This window comes from Vombatus ursinus, unplaced genomic scaffold (genome assembly GCF_900497805.2).
Source record: "Vombatus ursinus unplaced genomic scaffold, bare-nosed wombat genome assembly UNPS02014770.1, whole genome shotgun sequence".
NCBI lineage: Eukaryota > Metazoa > Chordata > Mammalia > Diprotodontia > Vombatidae > Vombatus > Vombatus ursinus.
The window spans coordinates 34,508,541-34,528,057 of record NW_020954548.1 but is presented as its reverse complement, the minus strand read 5'-3'; the positions used below and the strand labels follow the sequence as shown (position 1 = coordinate 34,528,057).

The following is a 19,517-nucleotide window of genomic DNA, read 5'->3' as shown; positions in this document are numbered from 1 at the left end:
TGTGTGTGTGTGTGTGTGTGTGTGTGTGTGTGTGTGTGTGTGTGTGTACGTGTACGTATGCCCGCATATATGCAGTCCTTTCTGTCCGTTACCTCCTTGAGCATATGAGGACAGATATCTGTGGATCAAAGACTATAAACATTCTACTAATTTTTCTTGTATAATTCCATTTTTTTTCAGTATGATTAGACATTTCACAGCTTTCTCCCTAGTGTATTAGTCTGCTTATCTTCCTGTAGCCTATCCAACATTGCTATTTCTCTCTTTAAATGAAATCGCATTTCTTTTAACTTATATTTTTTATTACTGATGATCTGGAGCATTTTTTTTCATAGTGATGTTGATAGTTTGCATTTCTTCTTTTGACAATTTGACCAAAGCCAAGAACTTTGCTTCCCACGCTCACATTTCTCAGTAAAGAGAATAGGCTCCCGTGTTGTTATTCAGAAACTTTTTGTGTTCAGGTATGTACAGTAGCCCTCACAGCCACTTACTTGCATCCATTCTTCTGGGTCCTGTCACAATCATGCTATTGTTGGTAGTGAGATTTTAGTGAACTGTCTTCTAGTACATTCACCCAGTAGCATTTGGAAAGTATTAAAACTGAGGCTCAGAGGAGCGTGGTGGGTTGGCCATGGTCATATAGCCTCTGAGTGACAGGTGACAGGTCAATGATTCATGATCTTTGAATACCACATCCAGCATCCTCTCCTTGTTGTTACAGTGCTCAGATTAGCATGATACCTAACTGAGAGGATAGGTGTTCTGCCTCGCAGTTCCTCTTTCTGGTAGTTGAACTGCTAGTCTCTTCTGGGTCCCATGATTACACCCTCGAAATTAATTTCTTAGTCTTCTCACTCCTTGGTGACTCCTGCCCCTTTTCCTGTATCTAATCAGGTACCAGTCCCTGATCTATCAATTCTGCTTTCAAAATCTTTTTTCTCCTTTGCGCTGGCCCTAACCTAGGTATTAACTCTCATTACCTCTAGGCCTACCTATTGTGATACTTAGAGGTTAAAAGACCAATTAAGTATTACAGTTGGTCTTTTAACCTACATCTTTTTTTCATTTCTACTGCCACACTAATTTTTGTAATTCATACCTCTAATCAGGTCATTCTATTGATCATAATATGACTTTAGTTGTCCTTTATTGCATACCTTTTAATAAGATCTATACATATCCCTTAGCCTACCATATTCAAGGTACTTTATCATATTACTCCATCTCTGTCTTTCTTTCTATCCCTCTCTCTTACTTTTGCCCTTCTTGTTCTTTGTAAAGTATATTTCCTGAATTCATCTGTCAATTTCTAGCCTAAATACCTTTACTCAGTTTTTCCCATCTTCCTGGAATTCTACTAATCATTTCCCCTCCCCAAAATCTCTTAAATGTTGAGATCTATCTATCCTTCTAGGCACATTCTAATGCTACCTCCCCTCAATTAAATCTTTCCCAATTCCCCTCCTCTCTCCAATGCCCTTATCACTTTCTACTTTATATTATATTTATTTTTGTCTATATATGTGCATATATGCATACATATATAAATGTATGTTTATATCTGTTATCTTTGTCTAAACATAAGACCATATACAATTAGGCTCAGAATAAATGTTTGTTAAGTGAATGAATATAGGAACATCTCAGAGACCTTTAATATTACTCATTTTTCCCAACACCTATGTAATTGGTGATTATCATTGTTCTTCCTTCCTACTATTTCGGGAATTAAGAAAGTAACCCAAACCTATTTGAAAGCAGACCCGGTGAATTGATTCCAATCAGGATCAGAAAATACATAATGTTATGGTATTTATTGTTCATTTTTTTGAAACTTGTAGATAAAAGCGTCTGAGACTTGCTCAGAGGTTTCATTGCTTTCTTGTTACGTAGCATCCTTAATAAGGAAACTTTGTTTTATAATGCTCAACCACGTTTTATTTAACGTGTTTATTCTGAACAAGTTTCTTCTAAATGAATATGACTCCTTATATCTGTGCCCTTTTCTTTTTCTCCCTAGAGAACATTGCTCCCTAGACCATCAGGAAATCCATCCCATAATGTGTGTTCTTTCTCCATCATGTCAAATTCTTCTATAACAGGTCAGTGCTTGTGGTTCCCACAGTCCCTCCAGTTAAATTTACCTGTGATTTTCCTTAATTTGGGTTACAGATGTACCTGGCATGAAAGAATTGATATGTTCCTATGTTGTGTGTAAATAACATCCATGTTTGAAATGCATTTGAAATACTATTTAATACCGTACTTTATCTTTGGAGAGGAGCTCGTTATCTCTACTGTTGTATATTGCTTGCTTATTATGGATGATAACTGTAGTTCACTTTTCTGGCTTCTTTTTGTAAATGATTAGTTCTGCTATAACTCCACAAGATTTTCTAAAAATCACTGAACTATGTAAAATTGAGCAATAAAAACCAAGGACTTCTGTTGAAATTGGAGTTGGGATACAAGACTCAAAAAAATTCATCAGTGACATGTTAAAAAAAAAAACCAAACAAACCTAAAAATCATAGTAACGTTTTATACATATTCGGTAGTTAAGATCAGAAATACTACAATAAATAGTTACAGTGTCTGAGGCCTTGGGCTTGGTCTGCATCCCAGTTTCTGGTGAGAAGAAGGGGGACCTTGGCCATGGGGGAAAGTGGGGAATGGGTGGGGAAGAAGATCAAGAGCTCTCCTCAGCCCTTAGCTCCTCCTGCACCTGAAAATATACAATAAAGAAGGACCTTTACCTTGAAAAATAGTTGAAGTTTCCACGTGAAAGTGGGTGTTGAAAGGGTTGCATGGTCCGGTTTTCTTTGTTCTCTCACTGTTTCTCCTGGAGGAAATAGAACAGAAAAGTAAATACAAAATTCATGTCATGCTCAAATCTATTCTCTAATGTATCATTCGTGTTGGAGTAAATTTTGCCTTTTCAAAATAAGCGTTATAGCAGAGCTAACTTTTACTCTTTTGTTTTCCCACTCATAACTCTATAAACGCCAGGGAATTGAGCAGGATTAAACTAACTTTTATTAGTAGAAATGATCAGGAAATGTACTGTAATGTTCAAAGAGGGAAATTACTTCCTTGACTTATATTTTGTCCACTGGTCTTTGAATTGCTCATTTCTTGCCTCATGTGCTTTGCTGCCATTTGAATAGTTTTGATCCCATGATATCAACAAATAAACCCTACAGTTTTCCTTATTGCAACATACTGTCACATTTTGTAGTTTTGCTTAACCGTTGTTCCTCCTTGACAAAACAGCTCATCTAGCCCTTCTTTGTACCTTTTCTAACCCAAAAATCATTGCTACCTTCCATGGGCAGTGGCTATTTAGAATACTTGATAGTATCTGACTAGACGGAAATCTCGTAGTGAAGGCTATGGGCAGTGGAAATAGGGGGGGAAGCCTGCTATTCTGTGTGCATTGGGTGGTGAAATGAACATAGGAATAAGAAAATTATAAATGCATGTGTGCATCCTAGAAATTCATCTTTTTTCCCATCTTATAGGGAGAGGGTCATTTCGGCCAATCCAGTCCTCTCTGACCAAAGCTGCTTTGTCTCGACCTATTGTGCCCAAGGTTCTTCCAGCCCAGGCTGCTAATCACCTGTCCAGTAAGTTTTCATGGCTAAGCATGAGGTGAACTTGCAGCCAGCCCCACACTTCTGAGTGACACTTTTTGCAGTGTTCTTTTCTTCTCCCTTCTCAAATACGTATCTCCTAAACACTTGGAAAGAAAACTGTAAGCTATTGACTTTTCAGTTAAAAATTGGGGTAGATAGAATATTTTTATGGTCTCAGCATGGAATATGCAACTACTTATTTAGGAGAAGGCTTATTATTATCATCCTATGTCTCTGTCTCTAGGTGCCATTGACTTGGCAGCTAAAAGTGCTGGTATTATCCCTGGGAGCCCACTCCCTGTCCTGGATACTGAGGGTTTGCCTGGAATAACACAGTTGCCTTCGGAGGAAGTGACAGCCACAGTGACAGGGCAGAACTTGGCTAGCTCACATCAGAATGGGGACGCCATATCAGCTATGGGGGTTTGTATCAGTAACATGTTTCTTTATTTGTCACAGAAATTATGGAAAGTATTGCCATTTTCCTTAAGGTAGTAGAGCCTACATTAAACCCTGTGATATAGTGATTATACTGTATTTAATTTTGCATGCCATATTTTAAGAGATATTGCCTGACTGGCATTTGGCCAGGTAGGCACCTATGACATTGAGAGAATTAAAAACCAACATGAGGTAGACCATGGAATTCTTGTGGACAAGATGGTGACAGTTGAGCTGGATGATGGTATAAGTATGTTATAAATGCTTTAAATATGTTGATTTGCCACTGGTTCCAGCAACTGTACTCAGTGTTGATTAAATGGATAGATGTCAGCCTAGATGTAATTATAGGTCACTAAGGTTATGGAATGATTTAGGGTTCTATCTTTTACTCTGTGCCTAATATTTTTGCCACTGACTTAGAAACTAAATGTTATGCTTATCAAATTTCTAAAACACACAAAAGTAGTAGGGATAGCACATACACCAAGTAATATAATGAGAATCCATATAAATCCAGTTGGAATAGTCAGCCAAGTATACAGACATAATAGGAATTATTATCTGCACTTGTGCGAGAGACATGTTTAGATACTTGACCATAAACGAAATACAAGTCAGTAATGTGATGTGACTGCCAACAGCCAGTGATCTTAGGTCCATTAATGCAAATGTAACGTCCAAATCACTGCAGTGTACCAGTCAGGCCACACCAAGTATGTGTTCACTTACTCTGTTTTATTTTTTTTTAATATAATTTTTATTCATAACAATTTGCTTTTCCATCACATTTATTTTTGAATATTTACTTTCCACCTCCCATAACCAGCAAGCCATCCCTTCTAACAAATTGAGAAAAAAAAAAAATTTCCAGCAGAAGTAACCAGCACATCACCTGTGTTAGGGGTCAGCAAAGTATGGCCCTCATAAAATTTTATTGTATTTTAAAATGTAAATGCCTTTTTTTAACTCAAGAGGCTGACTAGATTTGACTCTCAGGCTGTAGTTTACTCATCCCCATTCTATATGATGGCATCTGGAATATTGTACATTCTTGCAGTCTCTAACCTCTGTGATGAAGGAGAGGGAAGGTCCATTTTCTCCACTCTTCATTACTTCCTGTCATAGAAAGGGCACCATGTCCTAAGATGGATTTGATAAGTTGGAACATACCTAAAATATAAAGAGATATTCGGTGTGTTAAGGATTGGTTAAAGGAGCTCAGGATATTTTTACCCTCACGAAGATGAGGTAGAGGGGTTCTGTGATAGTTATTTGAAGTGGTTATATGGGGAAAAGTTTATATTCTAGTCATGCATGACTCTAGAGGAAGGTGATTATAAGGAGGCATTTTTCATCTCAGCATAAGGGAAAAAAAATTCTTCACAATTAGATTATTAAAAAAAAACAACACAGCAATGAAGGGCAGCTAGGTGGCACAGTGGATAGGGTATCAGTCTGGAGTCAGGAGAATCGGAGTTCAAATCCTGACTTAGACAATGATACTCATTCCTTGCGTGACCCTGGGCTAGGTACTTAACCCCGATTGCCTCAAAAAGCAACAAACAGCAGTGGATGGTTAGACTTGTGTATTGTTGAGTTGTTTTTTTTTTATCACTGTAGGCATTTAAGCAAAAGCAGATTATAACAGAAGGGGTTTATGCTTTTTGTAGGATCCTTTCCAGCTCTGAGGTTCTAGGTTCATTTGAAGGAATTAGGAATATTTGATCTGGAGAAGGTACAACTTAGAAGAGGTCATACTGTCTTGAAACATTTGAAATGTCTTTGGGAAAAGGTATTAGACTTGATATGTATTGCAATAATGAATAGATTAGAACCAGTGCCTTATTAGTACCCTAGTACTTTAAAGTATTAGAGCATAGTCTGAATGAGCACCCATCGAGAATGTTGCAAAATGTATTCTTATGTGGACAGGAAGTTGGACTGGATAACCTTCAAGGTCTCTTCTACTTCCTAAAATTAGATGATTTCCCACCCCTCCCCCTCTTTTGGCGGAGTAGAGCTATAAAACTCCTAAGACTCTCATTGCATACCATACAGGACCCAGGTAGTAGCTTCTGGAAAAGGTAAAACCTTTAAAAGGTGTAGGAGCCCCAACTTCCCTGCAGTCTAAGTCTGAACCCTGCTGTGAATGAGCTGATTTTTGGTGCTGGAAAAGAATTCTTTCATCTAAACAATCAGAGTAAAATATGAAGGAACCTGACAGTGTCTGACTTTGAAAGCAGTTTCAGGAGCTACCCCTCCAGATTGTGGAACTTTATCTTTCTCTGACTTTAGTTTTTAGAAAGCCACTTAAATGGTGAGACAACTTCTGCTATATAGGAATTGGTATATTTACCAGTGTTTCCTTGGAGTTCTGATTTCTGGTATGTAGCAGCCCATAGATCCAACTACGCTTCAAGTCAGAAAGTATTGACTTCATCACTTGCTAGTTCTGTGACTGTGGCTGTGTTGTTTTTTCTCTCAGAATAAGTTCCTTCATCTATAAGATGAGGAGGATACAATATGGACCTCACACAAAGTGGTTATGAAAATACCTCTAGCTTTTTGTGCTTTTCAAGCTATGATGTCCTATATATGTGAGCTGCTATTGAGTATAATTGGGAACCTTTCTGCTATCCCTTTTCTATTTCTAGGGTACAAGCAGTGGATGCCGTGTTCCTTTCATCAGTATCCCCACAAGGCCTGAACAGGAATCCATAACTCAAGGTTTTCAGGTAGAGTCCAAGCATTGTGCAGGTTTTGAACCAATGCCACTAAGCCAGAGTTCATCTCCCCAAGTATGTCAGACCTACAGTCCTTGTCTTCCAAGTACTTCCATGACCTTTGTCTGGCTAATGGTCCTAGTTTTATTGTCTCCTGGATAATTGTAGAACAGAGTTCACACAGTCTATCAGGGTTTGTCTCATTTGAAATTGTCATTTCCTTCTTTTCTCCGAATAGAGTTGTGACTGAATATCTCACCCCCATCTTAGAACCGCCCCTTTGCCAATGAAGTTGCCTCCCTTCTTGGTGACACCGGTAGAAGGCCTAGGTTTGGTTGACATTGGAGCGCTGGTTCCAAAGACCTTTTTATTGGCTCTGCTTTTTGGGAGCCTAAGTGTTCCAGCCTCACCTTTTGACTTCTTTGCTTTCACTGGTGGCTTAAGGCAAAGCAAGCTCTCTCTCAGAAGCTTTGCAATTCTGTAGAAAGATCTACAAGCCCTGAGTCCATATGCTGACTCTGTTGCTTTATTGCCAGTATGAGTGTAGGCAAGTCACTTGGCTTCTCTAGGCCTCAGTTTCTCCATCTGTAAGATTGCTTTGGACAAAAAGACCTTTCACTTCTAGCTCTAGATCCTGTGAACCTAAATTCACTGTAGTAGAGAGAAGCAAGTGAGTCTAGGTATAATTTTACTTTCCTTATGGGTCTTGAAATTAATAAATGAACACAACATAGGCTGGAGGTTTTTTCAGGATGTCTAAAGCATTTTTAGTCTTACAGCTGAGAATTAGGAATTTTTTTCTCCACATTACATATTCTTCAATTCTGTCTGACCCATTTCTGTGATAATTTTTGTATTTTTCTTCTTTCAGGGTTCATCTGTTCTATCCTTGTCTGAAATGTCCAAAGCCCCTCTTCAGAATGGCCTCTCTACTCCCCTTGCTCCATCTGAGGGATCCAGTACCCGGCTTTCTCCACCCAATGTTTCTGCTCTGCTAGACATTTCCCTTCCTGGACCCCCTGAGGATGTGTTATCTCAGGGAGAACCTTCAACTCAGATCAGTGACTCCATCATTGAGATTGCTATCAGTTCTGGCCAATATAGTAAGTAACACTTCTGTTCCTTGAAATCAGGAAAACCCTTGCTCCCTATTAAAAAGGAATATTATTGTTTAACAATAGGTAAGTCTCTGACTTCTTACCTGAGTCTTTCACAGATTTATTGAAAAGATATTTGTTCTTGAGAAGCCAGTAATTTAAATGAGAAAGAGAAAATCCTGCTAGATTCCCTTAGGGAAGCATTACTGTTAGAAAGTAGGGTGACCAGTGTGCTTGTTTTCCAGTGGCAACAGAAGATAGAATTGTCAGCGTTTAGATGTATTTAACCTGATTACTTTGTCTTTACTTGAGGAAGGAATTAGGAGATGGATTTAGAGGCACCTAGGGGGTGCAGTGGATGGAGTGCTGGGCCTGGAGTCAGGAAGACTTGAGTTCAGATTCCATCTCAAACACTTACTAGCTCTGTGGCCCTGGACAAGTCGCTTAATTTCTGTGTGCCCCAGTTTTTTCATCTGTAAAGTGGGGATGATAACAGCACGTACCTCCCAGGGTTATCATAGGGATCAAATGAGATAATAATATTTGTAAAGCTCTTAGCAAAGTGCCTGGCACATAGTAGTTGCTTAATAAATACTTAATCCAATTCATCCCACTGTGGTGTCAGTGGAGATGAAATTAATGCTTGGTGTTCTGCTGGACTTAGGTATTCTCCTAGATGTGTCAGCTAGAGAGTAGTATTTGCTAAAATAACCAAATGATATCTTCTTCTGAGCCTTGCAACTTCGCTTTGAAAGTTTGTACTACTGATTCTGTTAATACTGTTCATCTTGATTTGGAAGTTTATGCTGTTTTACATTATTGGACTTCAGCAAGTATGGCTAGCATAGTAAGGGTTAGATCAGATTTTTTTTCTTCTAACTGAAATTTTAATGATACGATATTCTTTTATAGGTGAAGGAGTCTCTCTTTCTCCAGCAAAATTGAATGGTAGTGACAGCTCCAAAAGTCTTCCATCCCCATCCAGCAGCCCTCAGCAGAATTGGATAGCTTCTCCCACTCATGATCCCCAGTGGTACCCCAATGATTCCACAGACTCTTCTCTCAGCAGCCTATTTGGTGAGTTTCTCTAATAGACTACAGTAAACTCAGGCCCTTGACCCCCACGAGAACATTTTTTCCTAAGAACAAGCATCTGAGCTAGAAGCTTCTCTTGTCTTCCATAGGTCATTTAGTTGATTAATGATCATTTGACATTGATTCTCTAGAAATTTTGAATGGATCAGGATAAATATTTCATGTAATGGCCTTTGCTCTACTCTGTATTTTAAGACCTCTTCCCTAGAACCTAGTGAGCTACTTAGCGCTCTGTGGTTCATGCTTTTACTCCTTAAAGAATTTGTTGTGAAGCAGGTCCCAGAGGTTCCTGTCCTTTCCAAAGACCTTTCCTTGCAGCCCCAGTGATGGCAGCTTTTATGGATAGAGCATGACTTTGGTCTCTTTTTTTGTAATCCTTTTTTTTCTGAATGATTTGTACTTTGTGATTTTTTTTTTTCTGAAATGAGCCTTCTAGTTTGTTTATAAAAGTATCATGTAACAGAATGAGTAGTTCATTTTACTTACAAGTTGTCCTCTGCATAGCTGGAACCCTGTTATTTGTCATCTGTATGCAGTTCTTGGCATGATTTAAATATTCAGTAAATCAGAGCTTGCTCTCCTCTACCCTGGTCTGTCAAACTAGATGATAGGATGTACAATGTTCATATATATATGACTAACAGAACAGAAATGGAATTTCCTGTTCTATTGCTCTACTTTACCTTGAGTTTAAATTGTATAAATATGCTTAGATGGCAGTACTCAACAGCCCCTGCTCCCAAATCAGATCCCAAAATAATCTTAAATTGGCCTCATGAGGTAGTTAGGTGGCATAGTGGATTTGGAGTCAGGAAGATGAAATGGGGACTCAGACACTCTCATTTAACTCTGGGCAAGTCTCTTAACTTCTCTTTGCCTCATTTTCCTCAACTGTAAAATGGGAATATTAATAGCACCTACCTCACAAGGTGGTTTTGACAATCAAATAAAAAAAAATTTGCAAATCTGTTAGCACAATGCTTGGCGCATAGTAGGCCCTTAATAAATGCTTCTTTGTTGGTTCCCACCCTCCCTTTCCCTTCCCTCCCTTCCTTCCTTCTCTCCCCCAAATTGATGAGAATTAGCATCCATGTCAGTCTTTGCTTTACAGTTCTTAAATAGAAAGTTCTGAATGATGAATAGGAACTGCTAGGATTCGAAATTAATTTGGAATTACACCTACCCTTCATTTTCCACTGATTGTACTGAACTGTACTGACCTGTGGTGATGGAAATGGTCCTGAATCTGAGTCAGGAATCAAGTGTACCAGTATATTGTTGCGTCAATATACTCTAATTTTCAGCGTGTTTTGGAAAAAATAGAGTTTAATAATTTTTATTTTCTTCTCTCCACTACGTAGCAAGTTTCATCTCACCGGAGAAAGGTCGGAAAATGCTGCCAACTCCGGTTGGGACTGCCAGTGGTACTTCCCTACTGGGCCCCAGCTTGCTGGATGGAAACTCTCGGGACTCATTTGCTTCCCGATCACTGGCTGATGTTGCAGAGGTATATTTTCATATGGTTGGGCTTTTTTTTTTTTCTTCACTATTTTTATTTAGTAGCCTTGCCTTGATCTTAAATACACCCTTCCCCACGATAGGGATTTATAAGATAAGGGTTTTATCTCTCGCAATCATACCTACGCCTATCATGATGTACTCTGCCCCACCCACTTGAGTCTGTTGTTCCTTCTACTCTGCAAGCTCCTACCCTCCCTGTAATCTGAGTCAGATGGAGTCAACTGGGAGTAGTTACAACTCTTACAAGCACTGACTGGATTATGTGCCGCTGGGAAAATTCCTGCCTCTGCCCTCTAATTTATATTCTCCCTTTCCCTTCAGATCTCCTCTTAGCCTTATCAAGGTGTAGTGCCCAGTGACTAACAGCTTGCCTGCCCCCTTTTTGTTTTGGAAAGGACCCAGGGAGTTGCACAGGATGAGCAGATATAGCAGATCTCATTACACTATCTTTCCCTCCAAACCCACCTTTTTTCCAAACTCTTCTTTATGTGAAAGGCATTATTTTTTCATTCACATAAATTCTCAATCTTGGTGTCATCTTTGACATCTCACTTTTCTTTATCCAACATAGCTGATCAGTTACCAGATTTTATAGTTTCTTCCTCCCAGTCTCTTGCATCTTTACTCTTTTCTTTACTCACACAGTCATCACCCTGGTTCAAATACTCATCATCTCTCTCTTCAAAATGGTGAGCAAAGTGATTTCCCTAAAGTACAGGTCCCATCATACCACTTTCCAACTCAGATTCCAGTGGCTCCTTCTTGACTATAGGAACAAATATAATTTCATCTCTATCTCATCTTTTTTAAATGTCTATTTTTGGCGTAATTTTATATCATGATTATTCATAAAACAACATGTATTTAATTTATAAATAAATACATACTTGGGGCTGCACACTCAAAAATTTTTACTGATGGGATATATGTTCAGAAAAGTTTGGAGACCATTGCTTTAATAGATTTTTTTTTTCCAGTTTGTAGTGGGTTTTATCTACTCTTGAAACTCCTGATATCTTCCTTTGTGGACAGATCCCACAGTTGAGCAACATGAAGGTCCTCACAGATGAAGTAGACTGTTAGAGCTAGATCACCAGTAGAACACCTTTATTTTCCAAATGAGGCAAAAGAGTCTAAGCTGTAAGAAAAACCATTGTTCATTGCCTTTGGAATAATTGAGCAGCATTTTGTTGTAGTGGGGAAAGTCCCTGATTTAATATCTAAAGACCTGGGATCATTTACTGATTCTGCTACTTAAGACTTACCTGAGCTCTTACAAGTCAGTTAATCTGTATTTCAGTCTCCCATCTGTATAAAATGAAGGAAATAGAATAGATGACTGTCAGGATCTCTTTCATCTCTGATCTTATGCTTCCCCTGGCAGGGTGACAGTAGGTTTACCTTATTTAAAAATGCGTCAGGTTTTGCAGAGGTGATAATTCCTGTTGCAGTGCTCTTCTTTGCCATAGAGTTCAGTGGGGCTGAAGCAAGCTATAAAGATATATAAATACTGCACAGATGCCCACTTAGCTCTTGCTGTGAGTTCATATCCTAAAATGATTCTGAATTGGTCTGTTAGAACTCTTGAAGCTTGATGCTCGGTTTTCCAACAAATACTTGGGCCTGTGCTAGGAGTTAGGGTCTTTACAGTAATATAAAGTCCATTCCCTTTCCCTGGAGAGCTTAAACTTAGTTTAAGAGGTAAGACAGACACACAAATAACTATAGTTGCCAATGGTAATATTGAGTAATTTAAACAAGAGTGATGACTTCATTTAGGGTTTATTCTTTCTCTACTCCTTGATAGTCATGTATTGAAACATTTGACAGTCTGGGAATATGTTCACATAACTTCATATGCCAGTTGCCAGGTCACTTTACAGATAATACATCCTAGCTAACTCTGCTTTACAAGAAACTGTGCAGAAGGTTAAAATATATGCAGTGCCTGCCTGGCACATAGTAGGCATTTAATAAATTCTTGTTGACTTGGTAGAGCTTTGAGGGAAGGGGAAATGATATCACTCAGTCTTTTATCATCTCCATATATTGGTAACAAAATAGGACTGAATTCAGTGGGGATATTTGGGACACAATCCTATTTTTCATGTAAGTCACCCAAATCTTGATGTTATTTTCTCCCACCTGACTAGGCCGAAATCTATTTCCATGACTAGATAGGTAAAGAAAGCCATGAAAGAAATTTTCATATTTATCCAGTGCTCCCAGAATTTAGTTGCCCCAGAGCTTAGGAAGGCCCTATATACTTAGAATTAAGTGATTCCCACTTATCTAACTTGCAGTATTTCCCTTCATTTCTGTGTCTTCTAGGTTGTGGATTCCCAACTGGTATGCATGATGAATGAAAACAGCATTGATTATATCTCCCGTTTCAATGACCTTGCCCAGGAATTGTCCATCACCGAGTCAAGTCGTCGGGAGGTCCTTTTTGATGGAGGTGGAGGTGGCCCTCCAGTGGGTGACCTCTCACAGTGATCGTGCTTAGCACAGTGGTGGCCACGATTCGGATGGATTGACGTTACAAATGGACAGAGTATAGTTGTTCCTCTGATTGTTGTGGGGGGAGATCCCAGTGTCCCATTCTCAATAAAGGCAGCATCTTCTAACATTTGAACAGCTGTGCATCCTGGAATCTGTAGTACACCCGGAAGTGATCACTGAACAGTATTAAAGATGAATTCCCATGAGAGGAGCTAGAGCTAGTGATGTGGTTGGAAAGAATCAGCATTAGTTCTCTGGAATGGCATGAGTTAAGACTGTTGGTAAGAGAATCCCCTTCTAAGGCACTTTGTGCCCGTATGTAATATTCTTAGTTCCACATCAAGATTGGGGTCCATAGGAAGATTAGTCTTACGTTAAAGCCTAAATTTGTTGTATTGAACATTCCAGTTGAAGGAGAAACTACAAGTTTTCTTTTTTAAAGAGAAGAAGTTGAGAGTGCCTTGGAATAGCCATTAAGTCCTGGAGAGTTTTAAGCCACGCTCACTGGTGGGAGGGCCCAAGTCATGACTGCCTTCCTCCAATTAATCCTTTGACATTCTGTTACTATGTCTATAAAGTGATGGGAGTTTGATAATCCATGATGCATTCCTTCTTCCCTGGGGAAGACAGCACAGCATCTCTTGGGCTCTCTGTGATTATAATTGCATTGCAGGACAGATGATAGTACAGATAAAGGCCTTATAGTACCTGGGGTAGCAGAGGGAGAAATATTGGTCTTAATAGATGTCAATTTGTTGCAAAGATTTTTCCTATCACCAGCTCTATTGAAATACCAAACCTCTCCTAATCCCTTAATTGTGGGTTTTGGCTGACTTAACAGGACAGGTAAAGAATCATGTCTTATGCCGATAACATTGATTTTTTTTTTTAACTTTTGAGAGAGAAAAAGATCTATCTTTTATTTTATGAATTAGGAACCATTAAGAAAGAAAACCCAATTAAGTTAGACTTTCTTCCCCCTCCCACTTGACTAGTTTCTTTAAGGGTGGTCCAAGGCATCATTTGCTCAGTTATAGATAAAGACCTCTGCCTATAAACTCTTGCACACTTGGTGGAATTGTGTTTGACATCTGAAAAGAAATCAGTGATCCTTAATAATTGGGTAATTTAGATGAAGTAATTTTTCGCTGTTAAAGTTTCTTCTGCTTTTGGTTGGCCTTCAGCATATGTTGTTCCCTTATCATAAACACACTTGGTCCTTCCTTACTTTTCCAGGGCCATTGAGCACCTCTCACTCTTGCCCAGTGTCTCTTTTCAGAGAATTCAAAAACAAGGGCTTATATTCATATAAGGTAGCTCCTTAGTTTATAAAAGCCATGTCCTTTGTAAAGAGAAGTCTTACAAATTTCTAGTCATCTTTACATAACAGGTAAACTTATTAAATCTATCCACAACTATCTTTACAGCCAGTTCTGCTTACACAACCTGTTTAGGCATCCATGTGATGAAGTTCAACATTGGCCACAGTTGTCATCTGTGGCTTTATCCACCTGACATATTTAACTTTAGGTTATTACCTACTTAGCCTATTGTCCAGTATTTTTATCTACTCTGCCATTAATTCTCACCTTTGTTGAAAGTAAGAGCAGCATTTCTTCCTCTCTGTAATATTCTTAGGCAGGGCCAGTAGCCTTCAAGGCTATCGTTAGCTACTTGTTAGGTCTGGTTTCTTCTCTCCCCAGTTGATTTATGACCCAGTTTTTGGACATATATAATCCATAGGTAGTTTGACCTAGATCAGTACCTGATAAGGGAGCACTTAAGGCTTTTTCAGGAGAAATAAAATGTTTGTTTTACTCCATTTAGAGAATTGTGGAATCCTACAAATTGAGATTATTTCATTTCAGCAATAAAAGGAAGACATTCTAATCCATAAGACAAGGATATTCAGGGTTACTAGATGGAGAACATTTCGTTTTCATGTTGTGGTTTCACTTTCTTGTCCCTGAAACACTTTCTCAGAGCTTTTATATGATACCTCATATAGTAGTATTATAGTAGCTTATGATTAAAGCTTTCGCTAGGTCTTAAGTAGCAGCACATAACTAAAAATAAAGGAGGAGGAATATGGCACAGTTAAATCAAGTGATGTGAGCAACTGTGGTTGTATAGTCTTTAAACCAACTTGACCAGTGTTCTGGGTTGATTCATCAGTCCTCCAAATTCATCAGAGCTGAGGAATATCTCCTGCCCTTGATATCTGACTTAGCCATGGGTTAAAACTCTACTGGCTGAGTTTGCATCAATATTAGTCTTCCTGAACTCTCTACTGTAATGCCATAGAAACCAAGGAGTCTTTCAGGAATATTGCTGGGATTAATGATCAAATGTGTCATGACCACATGACCAGCTGATAATACTTCTGACCTAGTTACCCAAAAGGAGCTCTGATATGCTAGGGCAAACAAATGGAAACTAACTAGTTGGTTTTAAATTAAAAGCAAAGAGGAAGAAAAATGTTGCAATAATCTTATTTAAAGACTCTAAAAGTCAGAAGTTCCTCCGTTTTGAGTCTCTGGAACAGACTCTACTTGCCACATGGAATTCAAGTAAATATCTTGTTGCTGCAAGTAATATCTTAGGTAGTTAGGGCAGTTGGAACAGGATGGAAAGAGAAAGCCATTTGTCAAATACCTGCCAAGTCTCCTTACTGGCGACAAACATGAAATACTATGAAGACCTTTGTTTTTTTCCTTTGGCAACAGGTCACGTGGATGCTTTTACTTAACATGATTAAGGGAAATTTCATAGTTTGTAGAAGAAAATCTATTTCTCCTAGCCTTATAAATATGTGTATAAAAATAGAAATCTTTCAGAGAATCAAAAGTAGATCAGGATATGTCAGAAAGTAGGAGAATTCTTTTGTTTCCATTCAAGTGGATTAGCCTTTCAATATGAACTTATGGCTATTTGCTGAAAGCTGATTTGAGCTGAAAGCAGATCAGTTCCTTAAAAGAATTCAGGACTGAGTAAGAAATTCTGGCTTTTACAAGATTGATATTCTTAGCCCCTCATCCATTTGTAGAGTATACAACGATGGGCATCTCCCGTTATATCTTTCAGAGAAACCAGAGGCAACTGAATGCTCATCCTTTAATATAGTGCTTACAATGAATGAGATATGCTGTAAACTGAGTCTGCTAGGTGTAGAATTTATTGTTCAAGGAGAAGAGTTAATTGAAAACAATTAGCTTACCAGTATTTCCTTGGTACCCCAAGTCTCCTGGGCCTAAGTATAGGAATTACCATTGTTTATGAGGCTACCCCATGATATAACTTCCAGATGGATGGTCTTTTAAAAACTACATCTTAAAACCAAATCACATTACTGAGCTCCAACTTGTTTTACAAAGAGATGTCTTTGTGTGCTGATGCTGGAAACCCCTGAGGAAGAAATTTAAATACATACTCGGATGCATTTCTAAGGGAATACTGCACTTTGGTGGTTTTTCTTTTCTTTTTTTTTTTTGTTTTGTTTTGTTTTTTGTTTTTTGTTTTTAAACAGCTACCCAAACCTTTATAGCTCTCCTAATTCCACAGTAATTTGTAAGTAACGTTAAGTAAATTAAACCTTGGAAGCACTACAGCAACCTGTTATCATCCATTACTGGAACAGGATAACTGGCTTTAGAGCTTATGGTTTGGCAGCAGAATTTATTGCTGTTTCTTTGAAAAATAGTTAAGCCATATCATCTAAGGTTTTTGGCTTGTTTGAGATGTGAATTTGTTTTATAGATTATAAATATACATATGCAGTGTATGTATAAAGCAGATTGCCTGTCCTTCCTGATTATTTTTTGTACCATATTGTAAATTATATTATTTATTCTTTACCAATTTTGGAAAAAAAAGGTGTTTTGGCTATTTAATATAATAAAAGCTGTTAAACTTCCTATGTTTAAATTTCCAGTTCAACTTGTAAATCTGTTTTTATTATTGTGCATAAATACATACTAATACTTGATCTAATAAGTGTCCTTTTCTGCTTGATTTTTCTGTTTTGATTTGCATTTTCCACCTGCAATGGATATAAGTTATTGTTATTACTTAAAATTTAGATTTCTGAAAGAGCTAGCTGCTAAAGGAAAATTACACCTAAACTTTTCTTAGGGAGGTAGTGAGGATCAAATGAGATAATATTTGTAAACTGCTTAGCACAGCATTTGACACATAGGCATTTAATAAATCCTCTCTCCCTTTCTTCTTTCCTTCTCCCTCTGTCCACATAGGGAGTCATACCCTTAGGACATTGCCAGTTTTCCTGACCTATGTCACACAGCCTGTGCAAAGTCCTTTCCTTCATTCCTTCCTTTCCTTCCCCCCCCCCCCCCCCGTCCACATGGAGAAATCATATCCTTACATATGGGTGCTCTGTCCAAGGAATATAAATTTTGATTACTTACACTTCACAAGATATCTTGAGATTTGGGGGCTAGATTTTTTTTTCTTTCCTACTTATTCTGTCTTTTTTTTTCCTCCAAAAAGTGGAACAATTTTGTCTCATGTAGTTTTCATTTATGATTTCTTGAAGTACAGTTCTGGAAAATCAATCTTTGATAAAGCCCTTGGGACTCAAATGGAGCTATTTGACTATGCCTTTAAACCCAAATCACTCTGGCTCTCACCGCCTAACAGATCCCAGCTTTGGGATTTGATGGGTGTGTGTGTGTGTGTGTCTGTGTCTGTGTCTGTGTCCAGGGCCATTGCCAGTCCTTACCTGTGTCTTGCTGCTGTACTTTGATGACTCTGAAGGAGAGAGTTAAGGCTGATGACTTTGTATATCCCTGCCTTATTTAAATCCAATTCATTTTTTTATTAATTTATTTTGATTTATCAACAATCACTTCCATATGCTCTCAAGTTCAAAATTTTTCTCCCCCTTCCTCCCCACCACCCTCCCCAAGATGGCAGACAATCTGATATAGGCTGTACATCTACATTAATATTAAACATTTTCACATTAGTGATGTTGTAAGTAAAAATTAAAACCAATAGGAGGAACCATCAGAAAGAGGAAACAAAACTCAACAGAAGAGGAAAAAAAAATAGCAGTTCAACTTCCATAGTTCTTTCTTTGAATATGGATAGCATCTTCCTCCACGAGGCTTCTGGAGATGTCTTAGATCCTTATATTGCCAGGAAGGGTTAAGTTTATCAATTGTCATCACACAACGTGGCTGCTACTGTGCACAACGTTTTCTAGGTTCTGCTCATATTCACCCAGCATATAGAGAACAGAAAGAGAGAGAGAGTGAGAGATTTATTCTAAAACTGTTGAGTCTGAGGCCAGATTTGAACTCAGGTGCCCCGACTCCAAGGCTAGTTCTCTATTCATTGTATCACCTATCTGCCCCCAACATCCTCACTTCTGTACCCTTATTCAAAGTTTTAATACAGGGTAAAATGAAGATCTAAAACAGAAATATAGAATTGAAAGTTGCTTCTAATGTAATTGCATTTTTTATTTTGTAAATAATAGTATGAATGCTTTTTGATCTTTAATCGGCCCAAAAATGTTTACTTAACACTGAAAATCTGTCCCCCTTTCAAAGAAAAACTGAGTGGTGAATAGTTTGTCACCAATTGCTCTGTAGATAAAAACAAAGGAAACAATTTAGTGCTGTGAGGCTGCAGTGAAATGAAATTCTACAATTGTAGCTGAATAGATAATATCTTGGAAAAGCTGACTAAAGATTTTCCTACCTTCCCATTCTCCCTTTCCGTTCTTAACTGGAAATGCCCAGGTGCTGCTACATCTATTAAATGCTTGTGTTGGGAAGAGAGTACCTTATACCTTAGGAACCAGAGGAGATAAGAATTAGGTAAGACCAGGTCTCTGAATTTAAACTTTGTCCAATAATGTAATACAATCACTTATTAAATGCCTATGTAATAATCCCTCCTTTCCAGGGAGTTATGGTTTTACTGGGAGATAAAAGCAAAAGGTAAAAGGGGGAGGGTGTGTGCAGGGAAGGAAAAAGATAATAGAAGCAAAGATCTAGTTGGGCTTTTTTTTTTTAATAGGAAAAAAGATAACAGCTTATGGCACTTCAAGGTTTGCAAAGTACATCACATATGTTCTCATCCTCACAACAGCCCTGAAAGGTAGGTATTATTAGCCCCATTTTACAGATGGGAAAACTGGGGAAAACAAAATTAAGTGATATACCAGGGGGTCACTCGGCAACTGTTTGAGGCAGGATTTGAACCGAAACCTTTCTGATTCCAGGTCCAGCACGGTGCACTTTGCCATCTCACTAGGTGAATTTTTGAGAAAATATTCATATCCTTTGACCAAGTTATCTATCACGTAATGGCTTTTGATCACATATTTCTGACATTTATTTATGTAACCCTTAAAAGATTTTTTTTTTTGGTAGAAATATTGTTTCCCAGTTACCGCTTTCCTTCTTCTAATTTTGTTCATGCAAAAGAAGAGCTTATATTCCAACCCACAGATGCGCATGTACAAGACC

At 38.2% G+C, this 19,517-nt stretch overlaps 1 protein-coding gene across 2 annotated transcripts in view; it reads left to right on the top strand.

Annotated features, from left to right (window-relative positions):
* CRAMP1 (cramped chromatin regulator homolog 1) overlaps positions 1-13,153 on the top strand; it is a 108,846-nt gene extending 95,693 nt beyond the window's left edge. For both annotated transcript variants that reach the window (XM_027862955.1, XM_027862954.1), the window contains exons 14-21: positions 2,024-2,105; positions 3,525-3,629; positions 3,883-4,061; positions 6,737-6,817; positions 7,677-7,908; positions 8,815-8,979; positions 10,359-10,504; positions 12,850-13,153. In XM_027862955.1, the coding sequence (XP_027718756.1) occupies positions 2,024-2,105; positions 3,525-3,629; positions 3,883-4,061; positions 6,737-6,817; positions 7,677-7,908; positions 8,815-8,979; positions 10,359-10,504; positions 12,850-13,014 (1,155 nt within the window). In that variant the 3' untranslated portion in view covers positions 13,015-13,153. The remainder of the gene's footprint in view (positions 1-2,023; positions 2,106-3,524; positions 3,630-3,882; positions 4,062-6,736; positions 6,818-7,676; positions 7,909-8,814; positions 8,980-10,358; positions 10,505-12,849) is intronic.
* The last annotated feature ends 6,364 nt before the right edge of the window (positions 13,154-19,517 follow it).